General features: G+C 37.1%; 1 protein-coding gene across 1 annotated transcript; it reads left to right on the top strand.

The window, feature by feature from the left end:
* Positions 1-597: 597 nt before the first annotated feature.
* LOC138774335 (MAL-like protein) lies at positions 598-16,971 on the top strand. Its single transcript, XM_069955091.1, has 4 exons — positions 598-787; positions 13,294-13,464; positions 14,143-14,298; positions 15,175-16,971. Exons 1-4 carry the CDS (start codon positions 683-685, stop codon positions 15,235-15,237), a joined length of 495 nt encoding a protein of 164 aa, XP_069811192.1. The 5' UTR covers positions 598-682; the 3' UTR covers positions 15,238-16,971.
* Positions 16,972-17,217: the final 246 nt, after the last annotated feature.

The raw sequence follows: 17,217 nt of genomic DNA, 5'->3' as shown, positions 1-17,217 counted from the left end.
ATCCTGCAAAAAAATATACCCCTCTATAGCTATGTCATAAAAAAAAAAAAAAAAAATATATATATATATATATATATATATATATATATATATATATATGTTATGGCTTTGCAAATGCAGAGATGAGAATTTTTTTTTTTAAAAAAAATTATTAATAATAATAATAATAATATTAAGAAGAAGAAGAATGGTAGTGTCCTTAAGGCTAAAATTTGGGTTAATTTCCAAAACTACAAATTATTTTTGTTGTAATTCCTGAAAGCTGTTACTTTATTTGCTCACACGTGTGTGTCTTATAATAAAGGGAATTATGACATAACAATAATTCACCATTGGTCAGAGGAAAAAAGGATGTATGTTTCTACTACTGCCTCGCTGGATCGTCAGAATCATTCCTTAAATATTTGCACCGTTCAAGAGGCACTTGAGAAATCGTCATTTAATTGCACATTTTGTCATCATTCCTTTCCTGACAGATTAACCACAGATCACCTTGCTCTTGTTATCTCAATGGGTCTGAGAGAAACAAAACTGGTTTTTCAATCTAGTACGTCGGTGTAGGTGTGTCCCTGTGCAGTATAACATCTTAAACCTAACTGATTGATATGTTTGGTGTACAGATTGCCAGGTGAGAGACACAGCAGACACCTCTGTACATAGCACAGTGAACTAAGGGGCAAAAATGGCAACAGGACTTCAGATGCCTTCCAGCTGTGAGGTGCCGGATATTCCCTATGGACTTGGGGTTTTCAGAGTACTTCCATATGCATTTATGGTCCCTGAACTGGTAAGTTACTTATTTTTAGCATTACTATGACTTAATATTTCTTCCAAATTCTTAGGAAGAACTGAATTCTCGGCAAGTCTTAACAAGTCTGAGCTTAATGTTTCACTTAAAACCTAGCTAGCCCAAAATATATATAATAGCCCAAAATTATACTTATGCTCAGATATCATTATAATAATTAAAATAAAATATAATAATAGTAACAATAATAATAATATATATTATAAATTTCAGTATCTGAACATGCATCATATATCATTTTACACCACATAGCTACTATATTTATATTATTTAAAGTGATTTGTGGATTTTAAGAAACTGGTTGGACACATTACGGCAAAATATAGAAAAATGTTCACTAAAGAAATAAACTCTTACATATTTACAGAGGTCATATGTCCATGTCCAGTATAACCTAGATGTCCTCTAAACATATATTAAACATATACAGTAGGACATCAACACATATATGATGAGAGTTTAGTTGTTCAGCCAATGTGTTCTGGATGATGTCCGATGGGTTGGGAGGGTATAAAGTGCCCTTTCCCTGGATAAAGAAGATGGGGGTCCAGAAGGAATCTGGAGTTGTCGGAAACTGACACCTGTTGCCTGAAGCAGCTGTATATGTGGAAAAGAAGTTATGTGAATGGAGTTTGTTACGTATTTTCAACGCTCAAGTGGCTCAAGTTTTCTATAGAAATTGCCTGGATATATTGTGGACGACATATATTCCTATATTACCAATATAAATTGAAGAATTTTGGCTGAAGACTTCAGCAGATTGGTTACATATGAGATACCCACATGTACCACTGTATACTCTCTCTGACCGGATTCAGTCACGGCTAGGTTCATTTCTTCCTCTGAGAGCCAGTCTTGTTTTCTTGGCAATGGGCGGCATTAACTAAACAGAAATGACTCATTATTGGCAAGTTATTTCAAGCATAAAGCAAACAGCTTGGTATTCCTTGTATATTAAGCTGCCCTGATTTAATTTAATGTCCTATATGAGAGAGGAGTCAACATATCTTATGATTTCATGTGGAAATCAAGATTGAAAGTATGAACATTGTACCTTTAAATTCATTACCATTGGTCAACCTGAACTCTACTGCCACAAAACATTTGCTTTCCTATGATATTGGCTTATTTTTACTTTTCTATACTTTGGCTATCCTGCTTAAAAGCATATCAACATCTTTAGATGATCGGTATATTATACAGTAAAACCTTGGGGTAGTGTGTATGTATCGATAGGGTTAGAATTGGACCATTGTCACCCAATCACAGCAGAGGATTGATTCATCTAATGTTTAAAATACTAAACATCAGATGTGGGAGATGTAGCCATCACAGGGCCATTGGCTACAAATGTAATGTCTGGAACAAACCTGGCCAGTTGGTGCTTTCACCATAAAAGATGGATTTTCAAACAAATTATTCCTTTTCTTGTGAAGTTTTAAGTTATAAATGTCTTCTGCAGACGCAATGGAACAGATCACCTTGAAGTGCCTCATGCATCCAATCTTCGTCCATTAGAAATCACATCTTTGTGGATGAGAGTGTTGACTTCTAGGGTTGCTTACCTTCCGTGCGTGCTGTGCTATTGAAGAAGAGGCAAAATAATAGCCCCTCGCAAAACAGTATGCTCCACCAAGATCATTAGTTCTCTGAAGGCCTTCTAAAAGAGCTGCTCTTCTTCAGAGATACCATTGTGTATTTATACACCTTTACCTAAGCAATGTATTTAAAATCTTGGGTAGATCACTGCACAATAGTCTTTTCATTTCAAGGGTGTTAGCCAGTCTTAACACTGTGCCAAGAATTGTTATTAGCCATTCTTTGTGTTAGAGTTGTGTATGTATTAGACTAGTGGGTGCTCATATATGGCTAGAAGAGCTTTATTATAGCTCTAAACACCATGCATCATACAGTCTGCTTTCTGTATTTATATAGGCAGGCTTTCTAAAGTTCTAAATTACTTACTCAAAATCTATGTATTACTGGCCCATACTGGTTTAGGAGATGCTTAAGTTGATAAGGATTAGTTGACTGTGATTTAATATATTGTAACATAGAGTGAGTTTTTTTTATGGTGAGTAAGTCCTAAAAGTATCTGGTATTTAAATATGTCAATGGAATGGTAACTGAGTTTATAAAGTCTTAACTAGGATAAATTATTATCCTGGGTGGATGGTTAAGCAGCATCATTGGTCCAGTCCAACCATGGCATCATCACCTATGACATCATAAATGGTATATTTGTCACCTGACTTAATATTTTATCAAAGTAATGAAAAGGTATTCTAGATCCAATAATAGTCTGGTAGGCTGACAAGCTGATAAGGAGTAGAATTTATACTACACGACTGAAATAGACAAAGATCTATACCTGTGTGCGTGTGCGTGTGTGTGTTTTCATAGAAATCATGGCTATAAAATCCAGAGATATCCAAAATACCTATAATAATATAAATTAATAATTAATATATAGGTATAAATACCTATATAATAATAGCAAATAAATGAAAGGAAACATAACCATAAAATCTATAGAAACGCAAGCCAAAATGGATGAACTGACCATTCATGATGTAGAACACTGTGCGCTCCTCAAATGTATTTTATCAATCCAAATAAATATACTTTGTGACTATTTTGATTGGTTAGTGGAGCATGATTTTAACAGGGATTGTCTTTCTGGGACAAGTGGTACTCAGAAGGATCCTTGGACAATAAGCTGATCATGAAATGTCCTTATGGGGAAATGACACATTACACTGTTCCCATTCAAACCAGGACAGGTCTTCCCCTCTCTTTTTAGCCACTCACCACTTAGGAATTTCTCCCTGTGATGGGGCAATTGTCATCTGCCTTATAGGGGTTTTTGCCCTCCCTTGGATTGACATAGTAGGGTTTCCCTAGGTTGAACTCTTGTCTTCTTTCAACCTTACTAACTATGTTACTATGTTACCAGTCTGGCCATCAAATGAGGATTCTGACTGTGGTAGCCTTTATTCAGAATTTCCTAATTAAACATGGTTTTTCTACACTAGACAACTCTGTAATTACTAGAAGCCCAGATCACTCTCATCATCAATTTATAGTAACTATGAACCCCATTGAAACCCACAATTTCAAATCATCAAGAAGCCATTGCTCACTATATATCTACTTAAATGCATCACAATAAAATGACTGCTTACTGGACCAGGATATGTCTCATAAGGAAAACTATGTTAATGTTTTTATTGTGATATATATCAACCTGATATTATTGGAGTTTCATCTAATAAGAGGTTAGCTATGATAAATTTAATAAGGTTGCTCACCTAATGATATTATCTCTTAAGGCTGGGTTCACACATCATATATTATTTTATGTAACAGTGTAGTAGGCTCTCAAGAAATGGGTGAAATAATATTATAAATGTAGCTGTAATGATTTCAACAAATATTTAATACTGCAATTCATAAACGACAATAATCTAGAAGCATAGAAAAATAAAAATACAATGAAATAAAGATACACGTATATATCTGATAAAACGTCCACATGGACAATAAAAATATCCAATAAATGGTGGAAATGTATATATATAAATATTTATTATTTATTATTATTTATTTATTTATATATATACATTTCCACCATTTATTGGATATTTTTATTGTCCATGTGGACGTTTTATCAGATATATACGTGTATCTTTATTTCATTGTATTTTTATTTTTCTATGCTTCTAGATTATTGTCGTTTATGAATTGCAGTATTAAATATTTGTTGAAATCATTACAGCTACATTTATAATATTATTTCACCCATTTCTTGAGAGCCTACTACACTGTTACATATTTGATTTCTATTTTTATCCCGTTAGCGCCGGGACAGTAGTGCACTCGATAAGGGTGGTTTCCATTTCTATGGAACAGGTGTAGCAGACCTCCTTCTTTTTCTTTGATCCATATATTATTTTATATTTTTAGCCAGAACCAGGAATACATCCAATTTACAAAAAAAAGGTGAAAATCTTTCAGTAATCTAAAGGTTTCCTATGACGGTTGCACTTCTGGTCCTAGCTAAAAATCCTGACCAAAATTAGCATAGGCTTAGGACATGTTCACACAGATAACTGTATGGTTTTTCCACAAGGAATCCACTACAATTTCTTTGGAAGGAACCAGGCAGTGTCACCTTTAAAAACCTGGCTACCATTGACCTCAAGGCCACCTTTTACGTTGTAAAGCTTTCACTGGAATCAATGGAGCTTTGAGTCTGCCATCTCTCTGGGCCGTGGTCCAATGTTTTGGCCCTTGTCAAAAAGTCCAGAAAAATGGTGCATATGTGGATGTAATTTTCTTACCTGCTTCTAGATATTGATTCAATGGTTTAATAACTGGAGATGAGCGAACCGGGTCCGGGTTCGAGTCCATCCGAACCCGAACGTTCGGCATTTGATTAGCTGGGGCTGCTGAACTTGGATAAAGCTCTAAGGTTGTCTGGAAAACATGGATGCAGCCAATGACTATATCCATGATTTCCACATAGCCTTAGGGCTTTATCCAAGTTCAGCAGCCACCGCTAATCAAATGCCGAACGTTCGGGTTCGGATGGACTCGAGCATACTCGAGGTTTGCTCATCTCTATTATTAACACTATCATTTCTTCTGTTCTCTACTTTGTATTGAGAATCTTTGCCTTGGGTTTTCCGAGTGGTATAATGCAGTAAGCAGTATGTATATATCTGTACTCTGAACTCAAGGTGTGCCAGTCCCACAAGGCTAGGGGAATTTGACACATTGCATTATATTGGTGTAGTTAAGTGACCTAAGTGAGAAGAAGACTTTATGAACCAACAATGACAACAATTCATTGCTGAATACAGCTTAGTGGAATAATCTTTGACTTTAGTCATGCTTTTGTTATCTAATGAAGTATAACAAGTAACTGTAGACATGTTTAGGTGTGGAAGGTCTGGTCTACAAAAGTGATGTTGCATTGAAAGGTACTGAAAACAAAAAGAAGCTTTTCTTTTGAATGGAACTCAATGTAGTTAAAAACAGAATAGAGAAAGAATTATAGACTACGGATCCTGGACTCTTGTGCACCATATCAGTCCCACACCTTCCTACTCATGAATCTGTTCAGACATGTAATATGTTTGTCAATACCTCACTCCCTCGTGAACTCCTCATTCATCTAGCATGAGAAGGTGTTTGTCCTATAAAAAATTGACAAATCTTGGCTACATGCTGACTGCAGGACTTTTTAGGTTCTGCAGATTTCTTCATGTGTACCCAAACAAGCTACTGGGGCAATCTCTACGGCTGGGTTCACACACAGTTTTGTAGGCCTTATTATAGAGAGTAGGCCCAAAATGCTTTGTGTAATCCCAGCCTAATATTGCTGCTATCTTCTTCAGATGTCAGGCAGTGGCGCCATTTTTCTGTAGTTCTTGATGGCAACAGAGTATATGAAAAAAAAAATATTTAATTGATTGGAAGGGTCTTAGAGAGGACCTGTTACCACTTTTGACCTCTGCAAACAGGGGCGTAACTACCACTGTAGCAGACATAGCAGCTGCTATGGGGCCCACCACATCAGGGGGCCCCCCCATTGCCTGCTCTTGCAATATGCTGAGCCCCCTAAACTGTCATCATTTGCAGCACTAGGTGGCCAAGCAGGCATCCGAGGTTTTGCAAATGTCCCTTTTAACTGCAAGCACTCCTGATGAGCGGTTGCAGGTAGGACTAGACAGCTAAGTAGTCGGTCAGGAAGGAATGAAGGGGGGCCCAATTGATATGTTTGCTATGGGGCCCAGCCATGTCTAGTTACGCCCCTGTCTGCAAATATATGTAATGCCCATGAAATAATATTTCTGGAATATATTTTCTTGTAGACCTAAAATGTGCTGTTTCTGTTTTTCTTACTAGAAATAACTGGATGTTACCAGTTGGTGAGCTCTCATTGGATAGTGTAAGACTGTGTAAGGACACTCCCCCAATCGGTAACACCCAGTTGGCTATGAATTCTAGTTATTTCTGGTATAACTAACAAAGGAACAGCACAACACAAAGCTATAAGAGAAGATGTTTCATAGGGAATACCTGTTTTTACTAAAACGGACAGGTCAGGAGGACAGGTTCCCTGAAGTGGACAGCAAGTTCACAAAATACATTGTCACAGTGTTCCCCAAATCTATTTAAACCACTATACCAATAGCAATAACAACATAAAAATGGAAGATTGCCTCATATCGTAAAAGATAAAGAACGTTAAGGCCTAATAATAAACTAATGTTGCAGCTTGTATATCGCAATATAAAGTAAGAAAATATGTTAATGACCACAAATAATGGATCTGCTCACATTTATTTGTATTCATGTATTCAGGCTAGTCCATGCTTTACGCTCCCTAACTAGATGAGCACACCTTAGTTAAGAAATTCTGCGACACACCTTGTGCCTCACACCCAAGGGAAAGGACTCTGATCTAGAAATAGCTTTGCTTTAGATTTATGAACTGCTAATGGCGATCAACTTTACAGTTTTGGTTTATGTTTGGTATATCTATATTATTGTCACAGAAGGTGCCTATAAGAATTTCTGAACTGGCCAGGAAGTCTAACATGTTGGTAACTTTGTTAGTGATAGGCTCAGTTTTAAACTTTGTTCTGATCAGAGATGAGTTTCTCTAAAGGAAAGCTGTAACATACAGTATGCTGTTCTAGTCTACTTTTTTTTTTTACTTTTTTTTTTTGTGTTTGTGTTATTTGTAAAGAAATATAAGGTCTAAACAGAGCCATGTAGTAGCCAGTACCCTATGTCAATGCTTTCTGAGATCCAGAGTTTGGTATAGAAAGCAGAAGGCCTCTATATAAGCCTTACTTTGATTTGTGCAAACCTCTTGCCCACAGTAGTATAGCTTAGCATTCTAATTGAGTAAACTTATTTTTCTATGCATATTGTGGTCATTTGGTTATCATTCTTTTTGTTTTTGTTTTTTTTGTCATTTTGTGAATTGTTTAGCAGTTAATTTAATATCATCTCCATCCAGTTTGACAGGAATAGGAGCACGAATAAGTCACATTACAATTATGGGTGTGTTACTGCAATTAAAGGAGTGATTATTGGCAGGCTGGTGAGATCAGTACATTACATTTCAGCTATAAAATCACATTATCTGGAATATAGTCAAAATTGGTCACTTGTTTTATTATGGAATATATAATACTAAAACCAGTAAATATAAGCTCTTTAATTTTTCTCCTCTTACGGACTATTGTACATATATGCAGCCATAGTTGGCCATCCAGTATGGTACTAGAGGTTGTTACGGAGCTCATCCAGCTTTATCAATGAATAACTAATATCTAAATCAATTGGAACTATACAGTAGTTGAGACTTTTCTATGCACTGGACATTGTAATAGAATTTTCTAATGAAATGGATATTAGTATAGATAATAACTGTACCAACAACCACATTCATTTAAAAATACACAATGCAATATTTTGACCCAAAACATTTTGAGAAGATAACCTGGAAAGTGTGTTATGAGTTACATAATGGGTAGATGAACAGAAGCACGTCATGTTGGAATAATGTAAAGAGACCCTGCACTATTAAACTATCACCTTTAGTGTTGATGGTGCCACCATCAATGGACAAACATCAATGGAAATGGAATATGTTTTACCCCTAAGTCCAGTTGGAAATCTCAATGTGTTTATCCATCTTTCTGTTTGCTGTTTCCATGCATTAAAGTGTAACTGTCTTTATAACGCTCAAAATCTAAATGAGCAGGGCATGTAATAATATAAAGCAAGTTTGCATCAATCACATGACTTTCTTCTCTGTGAGCATTGATAAACCGGGAAACACAGGACTTCCTGTGTTTAGACTCTTTAAAAAATAAGAGACTAAACACAGGAAGTGTTGTGTTTTCCATGAGAACCAAAAAAAAACAACAACTAATAATTAATGTAAATAGCAAACTTGCTTTATTTCACATCTACTGTTGATGACATTAAGGATTTGAATCTGTGTAGTTTGGAAGAAAAAAGAGAAAACAGGGAACATGATCAAAACCATTTTTGAAAAATCTAAACTCAAGAACAAGGGGATACAGGGAGAGGTTAGTTGGGGGAAAGATCAGAAGCAACGTGAGAAAATATTAATGAAAGAGTTGTAGATGCTTGGAACAAACTTCCAGCAGTTGTGGTAGGTTCATCTACAATAACAGAATTTAAATATGCCTAGGATAAACATATATCTATCCTAATATAATAAGAAAGGAAATACTAAAAAGGGCAGACTAGATGGAGCAGGTGGTCTTTTCCCGACGACAATATTCTATGTTTCTACATTGACTTGGTGGATAACATTTGCTATGACTTGAACTAAGCATTCAACAAAAGCCAACTGAAGCTGGTCTTCAATCCATTCTTGTGTTTCATAATCTGGTTTTATCATGTCTATACACTACTCTCTATGATCATCATTAATCCTTCAACCCTCTACGGTATTGAAGACGCTGCTGTGTTCCCTTAGGGCAGTACTAGTAGCCTCTAACTCTTCCAGCTGCATAGCTTTCCTGTCACTACAGGCCTATGACCAGTTATGTACTGTAAATTATTCTCATTATATTAGGCCCATTTCTACATTGTTAGCTAGAAGGACATTCCCAGCATGCAATGTAAAGTCATTGAGGATGATAACTAGATAGATGCAATATACGGAAGGAATTAAGTGCACTTTATCACGTACTCTGCAGTCATTAAGTTAATAGGTAAAATACTAAAGCAATGTCACATCTATTTATACAGAACAGGTTGGACAGTGGTAATGAGAATGACTCAAGTCTTGTTTCGTGTATTTTATCCACCCATTAGAACATCTCTGTGTCATCACCCCATGTGCTCTTCTCAGATCATTTGGTTAATTCCAAAATGAACTGATTTAAAGGAATGCATCCAGCAGAGATCAGTACAAACTGATTTATTGTCAATGAACTAATGTCAAACAGATTTGTTTTGAAGACTAGGTCCTGTGACTATAAACTGGTTGTCCACAGCAGCGGAAAAGTAACATTACTCAGTGCCAATAAAAACAATCTCAAGAAGCACATACACCTTCAATAACTTGAACAAATCTTTGTTCAGCAGCTACCATGTTTCTCGAAAATAAGATGGTGCCTTCAAATCCCCCCCCCCCCAAAAAAAAACGGGCACTATGTCTTATTTTCAGGGGATGTCTTATTTCTCTCCAAGAGAAATAAGGCGTCCTCCCTGGACCTCCCCGGAATACTCACCAAGAGCGCATCAGTGGTGGGTCAGTCATGCAACGGAACATGCGTTGGGGCGTGCAGAGGATGTGGGGGCCATGGACCAAGCTGCCTGCGGTGCCGATTTCAGGGGTCCACGAGGGGATTAGGTGAGTACTGGGTGGTGGCGGGGGATTGCAATGGGCGGTCTTACTTTTGGGGGGTGCCCTAGTTTAGAGTAAGGGTGCCTTATTTATTGGGGGATGCCTTACTTTAGGTTAGAGGGTAGAGTATTTGGGGTGTCTTATTTTAGAAGTGTGTTTTATTTTCGGGGTATCTCTCTAGTTTCTTCCATACATTTTCAGCTGAGCATTCATGTGTTGTGCATGGTGATAAGGGAATTGGGCCAGACAGCTCTATAGTCTTGGTTTATCTCCCCAAAACAAACCGATTGGGCAGGTCATGTATTGTTTCATTTGGTATGTTTGGAATAAATATTTGGTTTGCAGGGATCAATGAATACAGTTAGGGCAGTGTTTGATGGGTATGGACATTTTTGTGTCTACAATAGAGCTTGTTGTACATACTTGTGGGCCTAGTCACTGACTATTTAGGGAGTCTTGCAATGCCAATGTCATTGATATGCATGTATGCCGAATGCATAGGATTTAATTACTTTGAAGCCGCATGTTATTTTGATCGCATATTTGATCAGAATCTCTGCGCTGTTTTGCATTCCTGGCACTGTGACTCACGTAGCCTGGATACTTTACACTTTTGATCCAATTAATCCAATGATGCATTGGTGCTAAATTCAGCATTGCAAAATGTACCCATAGACTGGCTTTCAAGTCACATTGATGTTGGATTGTAGAGATCTCCATTGTTATGTAGCCAAGGTATTGACTCTTTGTCTTCAAAAACTATTTGTCCGGAACCAAATCATTGTATTTTTTGGCATTCATTGTGCATTCCTGAGAGAGCAATCCTCGGGGTGGTGTGGGAGTGAGTGATCTGTTCACCACAATGTTCTTTTTACCAGCTGATAAGTAAATAATACTGATAGAAGATGATGTGTTAATCTTAACAAATAAAGCTAATCATATGTGTACATATATACATCTGAAGGGCTGATACGGTATACAAAAAGGAGCTATTCCCCCCCCCCCCCAAAAAAAAACAATGCTTCTCTTTGGGTTGTGGGTCAATAATAGAGGGAAACGAATGAGAAAAAATAGACAAGAGGAAGGGCCTTGTGTAATGCCGATGGTGCTGTGAAAAGTCCATCACTCACAATTTGGACCTGTCACAGTAGGTAAAGAACTTGCACTATCCCTGCCAAGGGTCTCTGAACATCTATTTTGTGGAGTCCTTTGGAGATCCTTGGCAGGGCTGGTACACGTACCCCTTTCTTTGCAAACTATGTTCCTCTAGAGCGGCATAAACATTATGTGCTATCATTAGGAAAGACATCAGTCCTTGATTAGTTGGGGTCTGACCTCCATGATCCATGCAGACTAGGACAATGAAGAGGCCTCTCATTGTCTTAATTGGTCCCAATGACTGGTACTGTAGGACAGCCCTGTCCATTAATGTTCTTTGTCCAAAGTTCCTGGCACTCATTGTTACCTTAGGCATTAATGCTCTGTTAAATGCTTTCTTAAAGTGAATAAACATTTAGAGAAATCTGTTCATGTTTTGTCAGTACAGGAATGTTGCAGGCTCTCAGCTGCTTAGCTTTTATTTTTATGATTTTTTTTTTTATTTTTTTTTGCTGCTGTAGTATAGATGAGTATACTTGCTCAGTATAGATGAGCATTGTGGTGATCTTATTCATGGTCATACTACCATTACACCTTGTGCTCCAACATGGCATTTCATTCAGGTAAAAGGGTCAGGATGTAAATAATTTAAAGGGGTTATCCAGAATTTAATACAAAACAGAAACACATAGCTGCTTACTTCCAGAAACAGCGCTATTCTTTGAATCTTTGTGTATGGCATTGCAGCTTTATTCAATTTTATTCCATTGTTGTAATACCACACACAACTTGAGAACCGGTGTGTCGCTGTTTGTTGAAAGAAATTAGCTGTTTTTTTAATCTTGGATAACCCCTTAAAGCATTTGCATGAGTGGTTGAAACTATGATTTCTTTAACTTGAGATCTCACCATAAGAGCATTGCATAGATAACAGTAGCAGAAAATAAAGGTTTGAAATCCCTACATACATTTAAAGATTAAATACAGATTCCTTAATGTGTAGTGGATTATTTATTCTTAGTTGAGATGTATTCCGAGGTAACTCTGATAACATATAGGCATTTGGGTATGTCTGTATGTCCATTCTATACTATAGTCCATTGATGTGGTGGTGTATAAATGTAATTTTATTGGTGTATAAATACCAATAAAAGGTGGACAAATTTGAATTTATTGCCCTGGTAGTAAATGTACAAAGGTGTCATTATGCCTTTTGAGAAGGACAGCAGTGCAACTTGGGGTCCACCCGAAGATGCACCCAGAAATCAGCAGAACAAGGACCAGCAGGGGGCGCTATTATTAACAATAACATACAATAACTCATAACAGGAAAATAATTTTACTCTATTACTATATATGACATTTATTTTTATACTTACCATTGAAATACACACAATAATTGTGGAATCTTTTATGTGATAACCCCTTTAAGTAATGATTGAATGATTAAATATCTCCAGAAAGCCTATTAAACATGAGAGTATATTGATTTGCTTGTGTCTAGAAAGGAAGCTGACTAATGACTTAACACTCATCTTTTTCTTCTATTTTATTTAGGGTAGATTCTAGAAGCCAACAGATAGGCTGAGCAGTGCTGTAGGCTTGTAGTTCTATACCATGTACACTCAACACAACAACATTTATAGTCACACCTAACCTAGTCCTTACACCCAAAAGTACGCACATAAATTCATTCTTATAGAGTCTTATAGAGTTCTTATAGAGGGATAAAGTTTTATGCTTACGTCATGGGTTTTATTGTGGTCATGAAATGAGTATGACCTCGGTCGGTCTAGACATAACCTACCCATCTAGTGCTGCATTTTAAGGAGTAAAGTTCAACCACAACTGGATTTATATTTGTTGTTGTCATAACTTGTATGAACCCTTTGTTGTGCTCATTCTACAAGCCATCAACCATGTACAATGTAACACTGACTTGTATATGTTGCTCAGTCATATTATTTTTTTTTTGCAGGCATTTGGAGCATGGGTGTGGATCCTGGTTGCTGCTACTAGAGTATATTATTACATAAGCCAAGGATGGGTCATGTATGTCTCTGTGTCTTCATTCTTCTTCACTTTGTTGCTCCTGATGGTCTACGTGTTCGGTTTCCACAGAAACAACTGCGGTACTTGGAGATTAGTGGTAAGAATATTCTTTCTCTGTTTCGGATGTACTATAGTAGTCTATCAGTTGCTTGGCTGAATAACTTACATTTTTCTCTTATTTGTAAAGTATGTAAACATAGTAACCTACTGGTCCTTATAAAGTATATTACTGCCGGTTGGCTAGAATCAGTATGGAGGACAACCCTGAGTAACCAATGATATACAATACTGTGCAAAGGTTTAAAGCAGGTGTGGAAACATGTCCCAAAGTAAGAATGCGTTCAAAAATAGAAGTGTAAATAGTTTATTTTTTATCAATTAAAAAAATGTAAAATAAACAGCATCACTTTTTCTGGATACACTGGACACAGCTTTTGAAGGAACTCAGCAGGGAGATTTTTCCACACATCCTTGAGAACTAACCACAGTTCTTCTATGGATGTCGGCTGCTAAGGTCCTTCTGTCTCTCCATGTGATCTCAAACTAGATAATGATCAGGGCTCTGTAGGGGTCATATAATCACTTCCAGAACTCCTTGTTATTCTTTACACTATTTAGGCTATGTTCACACAACGTTATTTCAGCTCCGTTTAAGTCTAAAATAACGGATGTCATTTAGCAGGCGGGTCTCTCCTTGTGTGAGATGTTTGATCATGAGATGTTTGATCATCTCTAATCCTCAGTACTCATATTGTACTTCTTCATTTTCTCATAGGATGTTATTTACAATGGAATTGCTGCAATTTTCTATCTCAGTGCCGCTGTCTTGCAAGCGAGCGCTACAATATACTGTGATGATGCTATACCACCAGTCTACCCAGCTCTCCGGCATTGCACTATTGTATATTATCACTTGAACGCTGCAGCTACAGTAAGTATGCTTTGAGAGTTTGAAAGTTAAAAGAGAACTTTGTATTGTGTGTAAATCAGCTGTCCAGAGCTGTACCTCCTCTTCCTTCCCCCTGGAAGTGACAAAAAAACTATACTTTCACTGTTACTATACATTCACTGTCGATCACGTCTTCTTCTCCCGGCGTCATTTTGTGTCAATGTCACCACAAGCAGGGGGGTGGGTCTGGTCTTCCTCCTCTTCAGCTTTATCCTTTGTAATGAATGGGATAGAAAAGGCTACTGGTGCACGTGTGCACCGCCAGCCTTTTCATTGGCTGGAACGCTTGATATGGCTTCCAGTCTGTTCAGCCCTGATTGGCTGAGCAAGCTGGAAGCCATGTGATGCGATCCAGCCAATGAAAGACTGCCACGGCGCAGGAGCACCAGTAGCCTTTTCTCTCCCATTCATTACAGAGGAACCCGGAAGTGAAGAAGAACCGAAGACGTGGACCGGAGCTGATGGGGACCACAGCCAACAGGAGTTTCGAATGGTGATTGACTCCGGAGGGATGAGGAGCATAAGATCTAAGTGATAGACAAACTGCTCCCTAAGCGATATAACATGGCACTTTGCTCAGAATGAGTCCATTTGGCATCAACCAGGATATGCTATGCTACTTACAGTCTACATCTCAGTCTAGGTTATAAGCCAGAGTTTTTTAAAATCTAATTTGGGTGGAGAACCCTCTCAGTCGCCAGAGTTTCAGACACAAGAAAACGGCATACACCCCCAACTCCAATCATTAGTGTGATAATGGTATTCTTATTTCAGCGACACCTAGCGGATACTTTGTATCTTTGACTTTGTTCACACAGTCCATGCATAAAAACTAACATCACTTCTGCTTTCTTCCAGATCTTCGCTTTCTTGACAACGCTGATGTATGTACTACACAGCTTCCAGTCCTACGTTCACTAAACACTTCCAAGAAGACTCAAAGATTATTTTGTGAATGTACAGACTAGATGGGATTACAGAGTTCCTCAGTGCGACAACTTGAAACGTCCCCATCAAACCTAGACTATATATATAATAATTCTTAACATTGCCATGGCCCGTGTAAATGTATAGAATTCAAAATGGATATTTTTTTTGTACTTTATAAATGACCCTCTGTTAATATTACGGTGGAATAAACACATCCTCTTTGGTGTTAACAGAGATGGGGGTACATCCTTTTTTTTATTATTATTATAAGGCATTCAGGCCATAGTAAATACCTCCTAATCCATGAGCTTGGTTGATTCATAGAACAATCCAGGCTATGACAGATCCATTCGAATGCCATTATACATTTATGTCGTTAACGTTACATGAGAAGTATTACTATGACATAATTTTATTTAGTTTGAGCACTGTTCACTGTATTATGCTCTGTTTGAAATGATTATATTTATTTTTTCGTACTTAAAGCTCTTACTATTCCTCCTTCAGCTTATGTAATAAACAAAGAGAAACGGATTTTCAAAACTTTCCAAATTATTATCGTTCTATCCTTAAAAGGGTAGTTTTTACCATGTTTTCATTAATATAATAAATAATTTTGGATGCCCAACATATGCATGCTATAGAGAAATCACATTGTAACTGGTGAGAGCATAGCAATATATATCCAAGGGGTGACGTTGTCTATGGGGGGTTAAACACAAGGCATATGTAGCCTGTACTGTATTTCCATTTGTATAATATTACTGTGATAGGAATATTGCTACCTACTATGACGCCACTAGTTTTGTCCAATGTCCTCCTCTAAGTGATAGCATTAATTCCTTTGTGGCCTTGTGAACATCTTTAACATCTTAAGGGACATGGCCTTGTAGGTGCAGTACAGAAAATAGAACAGCCTGCAGCAAGTAGGTAGGAAATCCTAATACATTTATGATTGGTGGAGTTATCATATTGCATGTGTGAGACTTAAAGAGGTTATCCAGTGTTAAGAAAAAAAAACATGGCTCCTTTTTTTCCAGAGACAACACGACTCTTCTTTCCAGTTCAGGCGTATTTTTCAATTAAGCTCCATTCACTTCAATGGAACTGAGTTGCAAAACCTGCTCGCAAACTGGAGACAAGAGAGGTGCTGTCTCTTGAAGAAAGGGGCCATGTTTTTCTAATAATAAAGCATAACCAATAAAAACCACCCTAAAAGACCGCCTCTTTGAGAAGACCATCATTGTGGTAATTTTCTTTGAGAAGACCCCCATAGAAGACCACTTTCAATACAATTTTGGATGGTCTTCTCAAAAAGGGTTTCACTGTACTTTTTTGTGTTCCAATTTACATTAAGTCACTATTATATTTATCCACACAATAAAGGTATCAGAGTTGGGAATGAGTTGAATTATTGTGCCACAGTGGCATCTATGATGGCGCCTATCTGGAGACACTTAAAGGGGTATTCCCCTCCGCGGTAGTTATGCCTTATCACAGGGGGAGATTATGGGGGTCTGAATACAGTGGATCAGGCATAACTACTCCAGATTGGAATACCACTTTAAAGAAAAGCCATCAAGATGCATCCCTGTTATCTTCACCAATCAACTTCAATGTACATAAAACCTGAACTGCCTGTGTGCTGTAAGCCAAGCTGTTTTTATGACTACATAATGTGTTATGTTTTGATTGGCAGTTTACAATAAAAGCTACCAGAAATGATGTATAAAGTGTTCAGTTATTCAGAAATGATAAGGTCTCCATTAAATAGTTATACTGTGAAAGTATAAAATACAATAAAAATGGATGTAAGGGGAAAATAGATAATAATACTAAAATACAAATATTCAATTAAAAATTAATATAATTTATCTCTGATTCTTTTCCTGATCTCCTCTTTTTCTCTAACTTTTTTCTACCTTATAATCTAAATTTAAATGGGTGCTGTTGTTAGCAAAAAATAATGTG

Source organism: Dendropsophus ebraccatus, chromosome 15 (genome assembly GCF_027789765.1).
Source record: "Dendropsophus ebraccatus isolate aDenEbr1 chromosome 15, aDenEbr1.pat, whole genome shotgun sequence".
Taxonomy (NCBI): domain Eukaryota; kingdom Metazoa; phylum Chordata; class Amphibia; order Anura; family Hylidae; genus Dendropsophus; species Dendropsophus ebraccatus.
This window is presented reverse-complemented; position numbering and strand designations above follow the sequence as displayed.